Genomic DNA, 13,979 nt, shown 5'->3' with positions numbered 1-13,979 from the left:
GGCGCCCCAAGCTGGTTTGTATTTAAACTGCCAAGCCTCGAATGTGTGAATTCAGTTGGACTGGGTTCAGTACTTGTGTGTTCAAATAGGTTAGTCTGGGGCGTCTGGGGGGCTCAGTCGGTTAAGAATAAAATCCATTCTGGGGCGCCTGGGTGGCGCAGTCGGTTGAGCGTCCGACTTCAGCCAGGTCACGATCTCGCGGTCCGTGAGTTCGAGCCCCGCGTCGGGCTCTGGGCTGATGGCTCAGAGCCTGGAGCCTGTTTCCGATTCTGTGTCTCCCTCTCTCTCTGCCCTTCCCCCGTTCATGCTCTGTCTCTCTCTCTCTCTGTCCCAAAAATAAATAATAAAAAACGTTGTAAAAAAAAAGAAACTGTCCCGCTTCAGACAGAGCCTTAAAAAAAAAAAAAAAAAAAAAAAAAAAAAAAAGAATAAAATCCATTCTGACGATTTTTTATATCCTGGTAAGCTTTTCATCTTATGCAAGTTTTCAAGTTAACTTACGTACGTTTGACCAGGCTACGTGAAATCTTTTGAGCTGTGGCTTTTTACTTCCATTTTTCCTACATTACGTTGTAGCAATTCTGTTTTTCTTTTAAATTAATTTTGCTTTTATAGTATCTCCTGCTGTTTGTTTCTTTTTCCAGTTTGAGTCGATTGTTAAGTTCCTACATGAAGAATGGAAGTAAATGTGTATATACAGGTATCACTTTTCTCTTTGAGCTCTGCCTTCTTTGGTAATACTGTATAGACTCTGATAGATGTGTTCTGTGTTCGTGGTTGGCTTCTAGATTTTCTTTGTTAAATCTTTATTTCTCTTAGAGAGAGACTCACACAGGGGAGGGGCAGACAGAGGGAGACGCGGCATCCGAAGCAGGCTCCAGGCTCCGAGCCGTCAGCACAGGGCCCGATGCGGGGCTCGAACTCACGAACTGCGAGATCGTGACCTGAGCCGAAGTCGGAGGCTCAACCGACCGAGCCCCCCCAGGCGCCCCCGTACTCAGAGCTTTCCACTTGGAGCCAAGAGTTTAAGAATTTTTGTGGGCTGGAGAATTCTCCTACAAATGGGGCTGTTCACTTTTAGTTTTAATAAATAGTAATTAGGGGAGTCACCTATGTCCTGTCTACTTGGGATTGTGGTTTTAGTTGTGCCCTTCCCTGTGACCAGGTAGAGTCCCTGAATGAATTCCCTGTGTGTCTTCCTACATTTGCCGTACGGCGCCCTGTGAGTGTGGATGTCAAGTTGCCGTGTGCCCGTTGGGTTTTCAGTGGTGAATATATCTCGTTGAATTCCCTGCCCTGCCTTCCCTCATGCTTTTGGCCTCGATCTTAATCTTGCCTGCCGTTAATGATGTCACGCCGCTGTGTGTGTTGCTTGGAGTTTGCCTGGTATATTTTAGCTTGATTTTTCGGAGTCTTTTTTTTCTTATAAACTTTATTTTGACGTAACTTGAATCGACCTAGAGGCTGCAAAACTGGTGCTGAAAGTTCCTGGGCGCTCCTCTCCCAGCTTCGCCTAATGAAAACATCTTCCCTAATCAGAGCACAGCCACCCAAGCAGGACGCTGGCATCGGCACGATATTAGCAACGACGCATAGACCTTATTCGAATGCCGCCAGTTTTTCCAAAGCCCCTGCTTTCAGGCACACTCAAGGCTAGGGGCACAGTCTTCCAGATGGCAAAGTCTGCCCAAGCCTCCTGACACCCACTACTCAGTCCGAGGGCCCCCCAAGTCGCCCTCAGGTTGGACAGTTCGCTGAAGAGACAGAACTCACTGAAACCTGTTGGGCTGTTGGTCAGGCTTGTTACGGGGGAGGATACACATCAGCGCCAGCCGCGGGGTGGACCGGCAGTGTTCCAAGAACAGAGCTTCTGGTCATCCTCACTGAGCCCGACGGTGGTCTTGGGGACCCCTGCCATCAGTCCTGGGAAACTTGATCACGTGCAGAGATTGACGTGACCCTCGCTACAGTCAGGATCCAGAACTGTCCCATTTGCCTCCCAAACTCCTTCCTGCTCCCCCTCTTCCAGTCCCGCCCTCCTAACGCTGACCCCTGACAACCTGTCATCCCCTCTGTCACCTTGTCACTTCGAGGATGTTAGGTAAATGGAACCGTACCATACATCACCAGTAAGACGGGTTTCTGCCACTCGGCATGATACCCAGGGGACACACCCAGGATGCAACGTGGACACTCCTGAGCCCTCCACTGTGAGGGGGCCGCTCGTCGGCAGAAGGAGGCGTGGGTGGTTGTAAGATGCGGCTCTTCCGAGTGACGCTGCCGTGGGCACGAGGGTCTGTGCCTAGAGTGGCGAGGCTGGGTCACAGGCTAAGCGTGTGTTTGACCAGATGGGACGCCATCAGCCTGTTCTCCAGAGCGGCTGTGGTACCTCCCCGCCCTGCGACACGTCCGGGCACTGGTTGTCCCACATCCTCGCCGGCCCTCAGCGTCCTGGGCGTGTTTTTAGCCGTTCGGAGAGGTGTGTTTACTGCCTCTATGCCCTTTTTTTTTTTTTTTTTTTTTTTTTTTATTTATTTTTGGGACAGAGAGAGACAGAGCATGAACGGGGGAGGGGCAGAGAGAGAGGGAGACACAGAATTGGAAACAGGCTCCAGGCTCCGAGCCATCAGCCCAGAGCCTGACGCGGGGCTCGAACTCACGGACCGCGAGATCGTGACCTGGCTGAAGTCGGACGCTCAACCGACTGCGCCACCCAGGCGCCCCTCTATGCCCTTTTAAGAGCTTGTGCCCTTTTTCTGTTTTTTTTGTTAAATTTAAATTTTTTTTTTTTTAATTTTGGATCAGAGTCGATTGTTGGGTTTATGATTTGAAAATACGTATTTTCCAGTCTTTTTTTTTTTTTTTTTTTTTCTCTCCACTAGTGGCTTTCATGGGCAAAATGCTTTCACTTTTGGTGGAATCCAGTTAGTTTTTTTTCCTGGATTAAAAAAACTTTTTTTTTTTTTTATTCAAGCCTCATTTACCATGTTAGGTTAGTTGCAGGTATACAACACAATGATTCAACAATTCTACATATTTCTTGGAGTTCTTTAAGGTCTGTACCTAAATTTTTTTTTTTTAATTCCAGTATAGTTGGATTGCAGAGTGATGTTAGTTGCAGGTGTACAAGACGGTGACTCAGCACTTCTGTACATCACCCCGTGCGTCTCATGGTAAGTCCTTACCCATAATCCCCTTCACCTGTTTCACCCATTTCCCCGCCCTCCCCCCCCCCCCCCCCCCATGACATCAATTTGTTCTCTGGAGTTAAGAGCCTGACTTTTGGTTTGTCTCTTTCATTCTTTGTTCGTTCGTTTGTTTGGTTTTGACTGCACTTAGGCGCGAAATCATAGGACACGTGTCTTTGACTTATTTCACTTAGCGTTATACTCTCTAGGCACCCGTGTTGCTGCAAATGGCAAGATTTCATTCTTTTTATGGCGGAGTACTCTTCCAGTGTGTGTGTGTGTGTGTGTGTGTGTACCCCACATCTTGATCCATTCATCGACCGAAGGACATTGGGGCTGATTCGTATCTCCGCTATTGTAAATAATGCTGCAGTAAACATAGGGTTGTATATATCTTTTTGAATGAGCATTTTTGTTCTCTTTGGTTCCTCACAAAATTAAAAAAAGAATTACTGTGTGATCCAGTAATTCCCCTACAGGGTATTTTCTCAAATTTTCTTACCTTTTAGGGATGGTCTTGTGGGGTCATGTCTAAGAACTCTGCCTAACCCGGGATCCCAAGGATTCTTCTGCCCCGTTTTTCTGTTTTGGCCTGTGGCTCATGTTGAGTTCATTTGTGTGGCAGGCGTGAGGTCTGAGTAGAGGGTGGCTTTTCTCGGCCGCAGATGTCTGTCCCCACACCATTAGCTGAAATGACCATCTTTTCTTCATTAACTTGCTTCTGGATTGGTGTCAGAAGTCACAAGGTTTCTTTTTTGGGGGATCGGTTTTAACTACATCCCTGTCCTCACACGTTCTAGGATTACTCGGGTTACTGCCTTTTCGGTGCGTGTTAGTAGCTTGTGGTTTTCAAGGAACTGGTTCATTTCCTCTAACTTGTGAATTCACTGGAGGGGGCTCTCATGATAGACCCCCTCCGTTCCTAACAGAGGTCATGTGTGTCTCCCTTTGGTAAACCTTTAGCAAGACTGGCGATCTTATTGGTATTTTCAAAGAACGAGCTTTTGATTTCTACCGGCATCGTTGACTTCACTGATCTGTGCTCTTTCCTCTATGTATTTTGGTGAATGTCCCTTTGCTGTTGATGGGTGGGTGTTTTACAAGTGGAAATCCGGCTAAGTCTTCTGTATTTTGATGAAAAGATGCGTGTAGTCTGACTTATTCGTTGGACTTGATGGTTGGCGTTGTGTCTTGTTTTTAGTTGTTTCGCTTTAGTACTTGTTTATTTCATCTTTTTTTTTTAATTTTTTTTTTCAACGTTTTTTTATTTATTTTTGGGACAGAGAGAGACAGAGCATGAACGGGGGAGGGGCAGAGAGAGAGGGACACACAGAATCGGAAACAGGCTCCAGGCTCCGAGCCATCAGCCCGGAGCCTGACGTGGGGCTCGAACTCACGGACCGCGAGATCGTGACCTGGCTGAAGTCGGACGCTTAACCGACTGCGCCACCCAGGCGCCCCAATTTCATCTCTTAATTTGCAATCTACCTCGGGCTATTGTGGATGGTAGAAATAGGGGTGAAGGTTACTTTCTGATGTCGTAGTCTAAGTATCGGTCGGCCGGGGTGGGTCTTGATTATTTTTTAAGGGGAAGCACGTTGCTTGGACGCGTCCTGACTCAGAGTCGAGCTGTGCACAGGCTTGTGCGCGGGGCAGGTGTCGGCCTGTCTCTCTGAGGGGTCATCAAGGGTTGGCAGCTGCTGGGCAGGTACCATCCTTGTGCGAGTGGCTTCCCCCTCCAGGCAGCCCTCTCGATCATGTTTCTGCGGGCCTGGCACATGTGCGTGTCCCCATTTAGCTGTGGGGTCACGTGTGGGGGCTGCAGAGGACAGTGCAACCCAGGCCGTAAATCCTACTTCCAAGGAATCGGAACTCTGCCTGGCAGCTGCAGGGGTCCACTCTGACCTCCCTCACCCTGGCCTGGCCCAGACGGCCGGCCTCACAGCCACCGTGGCTGGTGTGAGGGTTATTTTGTGGGTCAATTTCGCTCGGCCGTGGGGCCAAACAGTAGTCTAGATGTTCCCGTGAGCTCTGTTTCTCGGGGGTGATTAACATTTATATCGGTAAACTTTGAAGAGAGCGGGTTGCCTTCAGGGGGCGGGTGAGCCTCATCCAGTCCCTTAAAGGCTTAAGAGAAGGGCTGGGGATCCCGGAGGAGGAGGGGAGCCCGTCTCTGCCTGGAGCTGCCCAGGAGACCCCGCCTGCCCGAACACAGGGGACGGGCCAGCCTGACAGTCGCGTGGGTCACTTTCTTAAAACAAGTCTCCATCCCCTCCCCCTCCTGTTGGTTGGGTTTCTCTGGAAAAGGCTAATAACTGGGGGGCGGGGTTACAGCCGTGGCCTCATTTCACGAAAGCTGGGGCTCCACGGCTGGGTCTGCGTGGCCGGTTCCTGCCCCCTGCGGGCTCTGACATCTTGGAGCTGGGCGGACAGGCCTGTCGTAAGACCGGCCCCGGGGGCTCACGCTCAGGGGGCTGGCAAGCACCCCGGTCCCGGTTCCAGAGGGAAAAGGCCAGGCCTTCGCTGAGGCCACCGGGGCGTGACTCTCTCTCGCCCCAGATGTGTGGGTCGTGAACGAACAGCTGCGTGGGGATCCCCCCGGGGCCACCCGTAGGAAAACCATTTATCAGGCGCCTGCAGAGCCCTTAACAAAAGGGTACAAAGCCCCCCACTTTACGGTCGAGGACACGAGGTCTCTTCCTCGTGCGGGAGCTGCTGTGGCACAAATACGTGGGCAGACGTGGTTAAGAAAAATCAGTGTGATTTAATAAATAGCAAGGTGTTGCCGTGCGGTCTCCAGAGCTCAGCCGGAGAGGTTGGGGTGGACGTGGGCCCGGGCCCAGGCTTCCTGCCGGTTTCCCAAGAAGCAGATCAGGTGAGGGACCTACCGCACGGCGTCCTAAAAGCATGCCTCGGGAGGGGGCCTGGGGGAGGGCCACAGTCACATAAAAATATAGATTATTGAGGGGTTGGACGCAGGCGGGGGCTGCTATGCATCTTCCTGGCGAACCTGGGCTTTCTCGGCTCTGGAACAGAACTTTTCGCATAGTTTGAGCAGCTCTGACAAAATGAACACGGATGAAGCCAGTGCGGTTAAAAGCAACAAGTCTGCAAAAAGGTGAAAAGAAGATGGGGGTCAGAGTGCACGGTGCCACCCTGAGGCTCCCTTCCCTACGTCTCGGCTTTGGTCACAGAGAGCCCAGAGGTGAGGGGCAAGGACCCAGGAGCCGAGGACCAGGACTTCCCGTCCCGGGAGGGACGGATGTCCGTGCAGCTCCACAGGACCACCCTGTCCTTCCAGGGGGCTCAGGGCTGGGGTGGGGGTGCGCTACCCCCTCCGGCAGTAACAGGACCCTCCCCCATCCATCCTGAAGGCAGACAGCCCCCACCCCGGCCTCGTGCTCCGAGCAGTCGTGTCCAGCACCTCCGAACCGACCGTGTCATGACCTGTGGCCATGACCTACGCCAGCCTCCTCACCTGCTGGCTCTCCGGTCACTGCTGTTGCTCAGGTACCCTCCTCCCCCCACCCCTCCCCTCCTCCCCCCACCCCTCCCCTCCTCCCACTTGTGTGCTCTGTTAGCTTCAGGCAAAGGCGGCCAGTCACCCCAGGCAGCTCACAAAGAAAAGGCTGGAATCGGGTCCGCCTGGGTGGGGAGGCAGGGGAGCCCCAGGATTCCACCCCGGGGCAGGTGCGCTCGGGGCCCTGGACGGCTGTGGTCATTGAATCATGTTGTGTTTAGCCCGAGCTGCTGGGTGGCCCGCTCCCTGTCTTGGGGTCAGCGGGTGCCCAAGACCCACGAGCCCCCTGCTAGCAGGGGCAGAATGAGCCCGGACTGTGACCCGCCATGGCGCAGCCCCTGGGCCTTGCTGCGTCGCTCTGAGCCGCCAGCCCTGGGACAGGGGGGCCGGGAGGGTGTGTCCCCTTCTGCCCCCGGTGGCCCTCCCGGTGGAGGTGCCTCATCCTCTGGTTCCCCGTGTACTCCACGACCCCATCACATCGCCCTCCCACCCCGTGCGGCCGGCCGGGCACACGTAGGGACTTCGCACCTGGAAAACCGCATGTCGGCGCCCAGGCGGCAGGTGCCGGCCTCTGCTAACCCCTCACGTCCCCGCCCACTCACCAAGGGCACCCAGGTTCTCCGTCTGGAAGATCTTCTGCAGGGGCGGGATGTAAATCACGGCCAGCTGGCCCAGAATGGAGCCCAGCACCGAGTACAGGAACATGGGGTTCCGCAGAAAGCCGATCTCAAATATCAGCTTGGTCTGTGGGAGGAGAAGGGCACGTGTCAGCCGGGTCACAAGCCACGGCTCAGACGGCGATGCTTACAGAGGCCTACTCGGGCCGCAGCCGCAGCATTCGTCCCCGAGAGCGCGACTGGGTCCCGCCAGGAAGGGAGGGGAGGGCAGCCCAGGGCTCACCTGAGAGCGGCAGGTCAAGGCGTTGAAGAGGTCGAAGAACACAAAGCAGGTGAAGGTCATGGTCGTGGTACGCGGGGTGCTCGCCTTGTCTGCGGGGATCTGGAACACAGAGGAGCGCAGGGTGGGCGGGCCCCGGGAAGGGGGGGTGCTTCTCGTGATGATGAGCACGGAGGGAGCAGGAACTCGAGGGGCCTGGACGGCCCAGCAGAGAGCGGCTCCGCTAGGAACTGACCACGACCGCCCCCTGGGCTGGAGTAAGAGGGGTGTCTCACGACCACCCCCCCATCCCCCCCGCCCCCCGAGCTGAAACCCTGCACAGGTAAAGGGAGCATCCCTTCCTGCAGCAGGTGACATTGCCTCCTGGGACAGGACAGGGCTATAGCTGCATCCACTGAGTGTCACGGACAGAGGACGCACACCCTCCCTGGTGCTGCTGTAGGGACCTGAGGCAGGTCTCCTCCCGGGCCTGGCCTGGAGCCAAGGTGAGAACTTTCCCTGCCTGAGGGGAGGCGGGTCCTTCCTGCCCGAGCTTGTCATTGTCCCAGGGTTCCCCGCAGACGCCCTGGCCGGGGTGGCGTGAGTTGGAGCCTGACTCCAGAGCCCCTGGGGGGCCCCCCCACACTGAGGCCCACCGTGCTGGCACAGGAGGGCCTGGGTCCCCTTCCCGCAGGTGGAGCACAGGCTGGCCACGGGCGGCCACACCACCTTCCCGGGCAGGTGAGAACTGGGAAAACGCAAGGCCCCTCCTCTGGGGGGCGGGGCTGGAGAAAAACAGAATCTGCGGTGGTCCCGTGTCCTGCCCCCACTTGCCTGGGTCTCCACTGAGAGCACCGCGTGTCAGCACGGGGGCCCCTAAGCTCCCTCAAATAATCACCTCCAGGGAATAAGACGGACTTCCTTCTAATAGATTGCAAAATGTTTCCTGGTGACCATAGAAAGCAGCAGGGGCATCGGGTCCCTTTTAGAACAAAATGATTTCTTTTCCCTGCCCTGGGGGGGGAGCCTCCTATCCTTCCGCCTTGTCCCACCTCTGCAAAGTCAGCTCCTGATCCCCCGCCCCCCCCTCAGGGACAGCCCCCTGTATGTGCACCTGTCTCCCCAGTCAGAGCCAGAGCCCCACGCGCCCGGGCGGGGACCATCCCCGGTGCTTGATGCACAGCCGCTAGGCTCCCACCACAGGGGCTGAGCGAATACAGGCCGAGCCAGTGAGAACTTGCCCCACCTCTTTCCAGAAGATAAAGAGGGTCCCGCTGATGATGACAGCAGCCGACAGGAGGATTTTCAGGATCAGGGCTTTGCTGAGAATCGTGTCCTTGACGTTCCGCGGTGGCTGTCGGAGGGCGTCTTTGTCAACCGGCTCTACCCCCAGGCTGCTCGGAACAAGACAGGGGAACCTTGACATAAACCACGAGGACACTTAAAGTGCTGAAGCTGTACAGGCTCTCAGGTCAGCCCCGAAGACACAGCAAAGAGGACGCTTTGGCCAAGTGCCCCCAGGTCATTGGCAGGCGCTCGGTCCGGTCCCACTCTTAGGGGGGCTTCTCCGTCCTTGTTGGAAGCCCGCCCCTCACATCCTCTGCCCTCGCCCTAACTCCTTCCAGGGTCCCCACCCCCCACCCCGCCGGCCTGGGCCCCAGGGGCAGCCACACACCCGTCCCTGAGCACGGCGGAGGAAAACCACCCCCCAGCCGACCACACCACCGTCCCGGAGCCACTCTGGGTCACCCCTCATGATCGCACAGCTTCCATCACAAGGGGACGCCCAGCAGGCTGGAGAAACGGGGTCCAGACGCCGCCCCCCAGGGACCCGCCTTCAGCCGACTGCGCAACAGCGGGACTGGGGTTAGACCAGCGGAAGACGGGACGCGGGGCACCGAGGAGGAAGCCGGCTGCAGATACGGCTGCGGCCAGCTTGCCTCCCGGCCCTGCTCCCGGCGTGTGAAGAGGGACCTCCCCCTGGGCCCGGAGGGACAAAGCGGGACTCCTGCCCTCAGCGGCGACAACTTTGATAATTCATGGTAACATGTATGTATCACATTTATATCACACACACATATATAATCAACAACAGCACGTACTGTGTGCTCGAACCCAGTGCCTCGCTTGTTCCTGGACGTCTGGCTCCCCGACTCCGAACGTGGTTCTTCCTCCTGCCCGTTCAGCTACCCTCACCCTCCCTTCTCACCCAGCCACCCAGCCACTAACTCGCCGACCACCTACTGTGTGCCAAGCACCGTCCCGGGAGCTGGGAAATGCTACAAGGAACAGAAACCTTGCCACAGGGGAAACGGGTCATAATCAGATAAACAAGGACATACGTATTTTCTCCTCTAGGGACAAATAAAGCAGGGCAAGGAGGGAGAGCCCGGGGGCTGCTGTTAGAGCGATCACGGAGGACATCTCCCAAGTGGGGACGTGAAGAGAGGGGCTGAGGCGTGGAGTCACCCAGGGAGCACATCCCCCCCCTCCGCCGCCCGCCCCGGCTGCCCATGCAGGTGCTTCCCCCCCCATGCCCAGGGCATCCCGCTGGCAGTCTTCCCCACGGTGCGCCACACTCCGGCTTTGCAGGACTCCCGGGGACGGTGTCCCGTACTCGGTGCAAGGGACCCGAGGCGGCAGAGTGGGCGGGCGGCGGAGCCTCGCGGACAGCCCGGCGCCTCACCTCTGCGCCGGTGGCCCGTCCATGATGATGTTGATCCACAGGATCTGCATGGCGTTGAGCGGGCTGGGCAGGTCGCAGACGGTGGACAGAGTGATGAGGCTCAAGGCTGAGATGCTCCTGCGGGGCACACACCGGGCACCGTCGATGGCTGCACGCCGGACGCACACGCAGCCCGACGGCCCTCGGAGACGCCGGCCTTGACTTACGTGCTCAGCTGAAACCGCACGAAGTTTTTGATGTTATGAAAAATCCCCTTGCCTTCCTCCACCGCGTTCCTGCAAGAGGACAGAGCGTTTCTTCGCAGGGGGCCCGCTGGGAGCGTTCGGGCACCTCCGGCAGCCGTGGGAGGGAGCGATGGTGTCCCCGGAGGTGGCCTCACACGCAGGCGCCCCTTCCCCTTCCCCCCGCTGGCGGCTCCAGGACAGAGAGGTACAGGAGGACGGTGGCCTGACCAGCACCACCCGCCGCGGGGGCCTGGGCCGCAGGCCATGATCACCCTCTGTACGAAGACCATAGATTATTCTCCCGCCTGAGCCCAGGGACCCCGCCCTCACCCGGGACTTGGGAAGCACTGAATGCAACCCAGAGATGCATCTGGACGACAGGCACAGCGAGACCGATCAAACCTGCTAATTCGCCCCAGGGGTGTGGCATGGCGGGGAGAGAATTAGGAGGCTGAAAACTCCATCCTTGGTATTTTTAGAAAACTGTAGAAGTCCTTTAAAAACCTTGATCTTGAGGGGCGCCTGGGTGGCGCAGTCGGTTAAGCGTCCGACTTCAGCCAGGTCACGATCTCGCGGTCCGTGAGTTCGAGCCCCGCGTCGGGCTCTGGGCTGACAGTGTGGAGCCTGTTTGGGATTCTCTCTCTCTCCCCCTCTCTCTCTCTGCCACTCCCCTGCTCGCTCTCTCTCTCTCTCAAAATAAACAAACTTTAAAAAAAGTTAAAAACATGGGGCGCCTGGGTGGCGCAGTCGGTTAGGCGTCCGACTTCAGCCAGGTCACGATCTCGCGGTCCGTGAGTTCGAGCCCCGCGTCAGGCTCTGGGCCGATGGCTCGGAGCCTGGAGCCTGTTTCCGATTCTGTGTCTCCCTCTCTCTCTGCCCCTCCCCCGTTCATGCTCTGTCTCTCTCTGTCCCAAAAATAAATAAAAAACGTTGAAAAAAAAAAAAAAAAAAAAAAAACCTTGATCTTGAGTCACGAATGCAGAAAACTGCCTAACCCTTTTTTTTCCTGCTAACTTTTTTTTTTTTTTTTTTTTTTGCAAAAGAACTAAAATTACAGAGTTATTTATCAACTGCATCTCAGGACTTTTTTTTTTTTTTTTAACTAAGGGGGAAGGGGGCTAAGGATTCCTACGGTGAGTCAATCCATTTACAAAGACAAGACTCCTCTGTAAAGTCAGAAATCGCACCCAACTTCACTTTTTGCTCATTCAGAGTTCTGACAGCAGGCTTAAGAAAACTTCTGTGCCACCCCCAATTATTACAATGGATTTACGAGTAAAGTCTCAATTAGAATGGATTAAAATCAGAGCCAGAGGGAAGGCAAAGTTGTTAAGAAAACAGAGAAAAGGGAAACAAGAAACCAGGTGTTTTGCAATCTCGGGAGCTTGCGATCACACGAGGGCCAACAATTCACAGACGCTCCTGCCCCGTCGCTCGTCGCTTTCAGCGGCATGAAACCTACGCATCTGCACAAACACGGCCCTCTAGCCACACATGCTCACTCTTAGCGTTTTCCACTTAATACCACAATGTGAGCATTTCTCCGTCTTTAAAATGTTCCCCAAAACGTGATGTTTCGTGGCTTCGTGGCACTCCCGCCCTTGCTGTCGGCAGTTAGGGTGGCCTAGGATTTCCCCACAGACGGTGCTGCGGCCAACACATCGGAGCCCGCCTCTGTCTGTGCGCCTGACCCCGGCTCACCCGTCGGACGCACCCTCAGGCCGTGAGGGGGGCATGTCCCGAGGGGGGCAGCTGGTCACCGCGGGCATTTCTGCCGCTGAAAACCAGCCATGGAGCCACTCACATGATGGCCGAGAAGTCATCATCCACCAGGATCACGTTGGCAGCCTCTTTGCTGACATCTGTCCCCGTCTGCCCCATGGCGATCCCGATGTCCGCAGACTTCAGGGCGACCGCGTCGTTCACCCCGTCCCCCGTCATGGCCACGACTGCCCCCGACTCCTGCAAAGCCTTTGGAAAGAGGAGGTGAGTGAAGGCTCATTCGTGTTCTCCAGTAACAAACAAAAGTCCACAACTTACCCCTGAAACCACGCAGTGCCCCATGGGATTAAGGTTTCTCTCAGGAATGACTTGCATGGAGGTTTCCTCCCTAGAACTAAAGCCCCCCAAACAGCACGAAGAATAAAACAGCACAGAGCTAAAGAACACCTTTTCTTTCTCTCTTTTTTAAAATTTATTTGGAGAGAGAGCGAGAGCGCGTGCGTGCAAGCAAGGGAGGGGCAGAGAGAGAGGGAGACGGAGGAGCCAAAGCGGGCTCTGTGCTGACGGCAGACAGCCCGATGTGGGGCTCGACCTCCTAAACCGTGAGATCACGACCTAAGCTGAAGCTGGATGCTTAACCGACCGAGCCACCCAGGCGCCCCAAGAGCACATTTTCAAAGCGCTCCCGGGGTGGGGGGAGACCCAGCGCACCGGCAGCGCCCCCCCACCCCGGACACAGGCAGAAAATCACATCCAGTCTCCACCGGGCACCCGCCGTGTGCCAGGTGCTGTGCCAAGAGCCGCACGGCCCGGCCTCCTGGAGTCCTCTCACTAGCCTTGTGAGTTGGCTGACGTCATCCGGTTTACAGACTGGGAAACTGTAAACCACCCCGGTTTACAGACTGGGAAACTGAGGCCTGGAGTTCGGTAACAAGAATAATGCCAGAGCGCTCGACTAACAGAGGCTCCCTGCTTTTTAGTTTGCCCTCCGCACCACCCAATTCCTGCTCCTGCTTTTGCTGTACGTGGCCAAGGACAGCCCGTTCTCCCCTCCCCGGGAGCTGGGCAAAGGCCCCGCCTGGTGCAGCCGTCCCGGGCCTAGAGAAAGAAGCACGGCTTGAGGACGGCCGACGCTCCTGCCAGCTCGGACCCGGGACCTCCCCCCGGGGGCAGAGCCACCGCCCCGGACTGACCCCAACGGACGCATGAGGCACACAGCTTACCTTTATGATTTTGAGCTTGTGCTTTGGGCTGGTCCTGAAGAAGACAGAAACCTGGACGCAGAGGCGGAGAAGAGTCCGTGAACTTGGGGCTGAAACTCACCCCCCCCCACCCCGCCCCGCCGAGCCCCCCGGGAGGACCCCACCTTCCCGACACAGCCAGCCAGCTCGTCCTGCCCCGTGCTCTCCACCTCCTCCCCGGACATGGCCTTCAGCTTGCCGTTGCACAGGCCAATAGTCCTTCCTGCAAGGTGCGGAGAGCCTGCTCTGAGGGCCCGCTCCCGCCCCTCACTCCCCCTGCCTGACATCAGGCCCTGCCTGGGCCGCAGACCACGACCACAGCAGAGCCGCGACAGCTACCCCCCCCCCCCCCGCCAACGACCACCTGCTACGTGACATGATCCCAATTCCATCCACAGAACTAAGACCTTATTGTCCCTGCTTTAACGATGAGGAAACGGAGGGGAGTGACCTCCCCCAGGTCCCAGAGCTGCCGAGCGGCGATGCTGGGACCTGACGTGGTTTTGTCTGATTCTAGAGTCT

The 13,979-nt window shown here is 56.4% G+C and overlaps 1 protein-coding gene and 2 long non-coding RNA genes across 6 annotated transcripts in view; 2 read left to right on the top strand and 1 right to left on the bottom strand.

Annotated features, from left to right (window-relative positions):
• The first annotated feature begins 430 nt into the window (after positions 1–430).
• On the top strand, positions 431–6,063 carry LOC131500053 (uncharacterized). Its single transcript, XR_009256155.1, has 3 exons — positions 431–2,101; positions 3,089–3,173; positions 5,964–6,063. It is a non-coding gene; the product is annotated as an uncharacterized LOC131500053 (long non-coding RNA).
• ATP2C2 (ATPase secretory pathway Ca2+ transporting 2) overlaps positions 5,933–13,979 on the bottom strand; it is a 63,657-nt gene continuing 55,610 nt past the window's right edge. For 3 of the 4 annotated variants that reach the window (XM_058708775.1, XM_058708777.1, XM_058708778.1), the window contains 10 exons: positions 13,583–13,680; positions 13,440–13,490; positions 12,299–12,465; positions 10,477–10,545; positions 10,271–10,387; positions 8,831–8,978; positions 8,483–8,566; positions 7,609–7,707; positions 7,311–7,452; positions 5,933–6,296 (listed from right to left, as the gene is read on the bottom strand). In XM_058708775.1, coding sequence (XP_058564758.1) covers positions 6,178–6,296; positions 7,311–7,452; positions 7,609–7,707; positions 8,483–8,566; positions 8,831–8,978; positions 10,271–10,387; positions 10,477–10,545; positions 12,299–12,465; positions 13,440–13,490; positions 13,583–13,680 — 1,094 coding nt within the window. In that variant the 3' untranslated portion in view covers positions 5,933–6,177. The remainder of the gene's footprint in view (positions 6,297–7,310; positions 7,453–7,608; positions 7,708–8,482; positions 8,567–8,830; positions 8,979–10,270; positions 10,388–10,476; positions 10,546–12,298; positions 12,466–13,439; positions 13,491–13,582; positions 13,681–13,979) is intronic. The other variant, XM_058708776.1, reaches the window with a different exon arrangement.
• On the top strand, positions 7,449–10,272 carry LOC131500052 (uncharacterized). Its single transcript, XR_009256154.1, has 4 exons — positions 7,449–8,090; positions 8,279–8,325; positions 8,841–9,055; positions 9,210–10,272. It is a non-coding gene; the product is annotated as an uncharacterized LOC131500052 (long non-coding RNA).

The sequence above is a fragment of the Neofelis nebulosa genome, chromosome 17, assembly GCF_028018385.1.
Source record: "Neofelis nebulosa isolate mNeoNeb1 chromosome 17, mNeoNeb1.pri, whole genome shotgun sequence".
Taxonomy (NCBI): Eukaryota; Metazoa; Chordata; class Mammalia; order Carnivora; family Felidae; genus Neofelis; species Neofelis nebulosa.
Note: the sequence above shows the minus strand (reverse complement) of the source record. Positions and strands in the feature narration are given on the sequence as shown.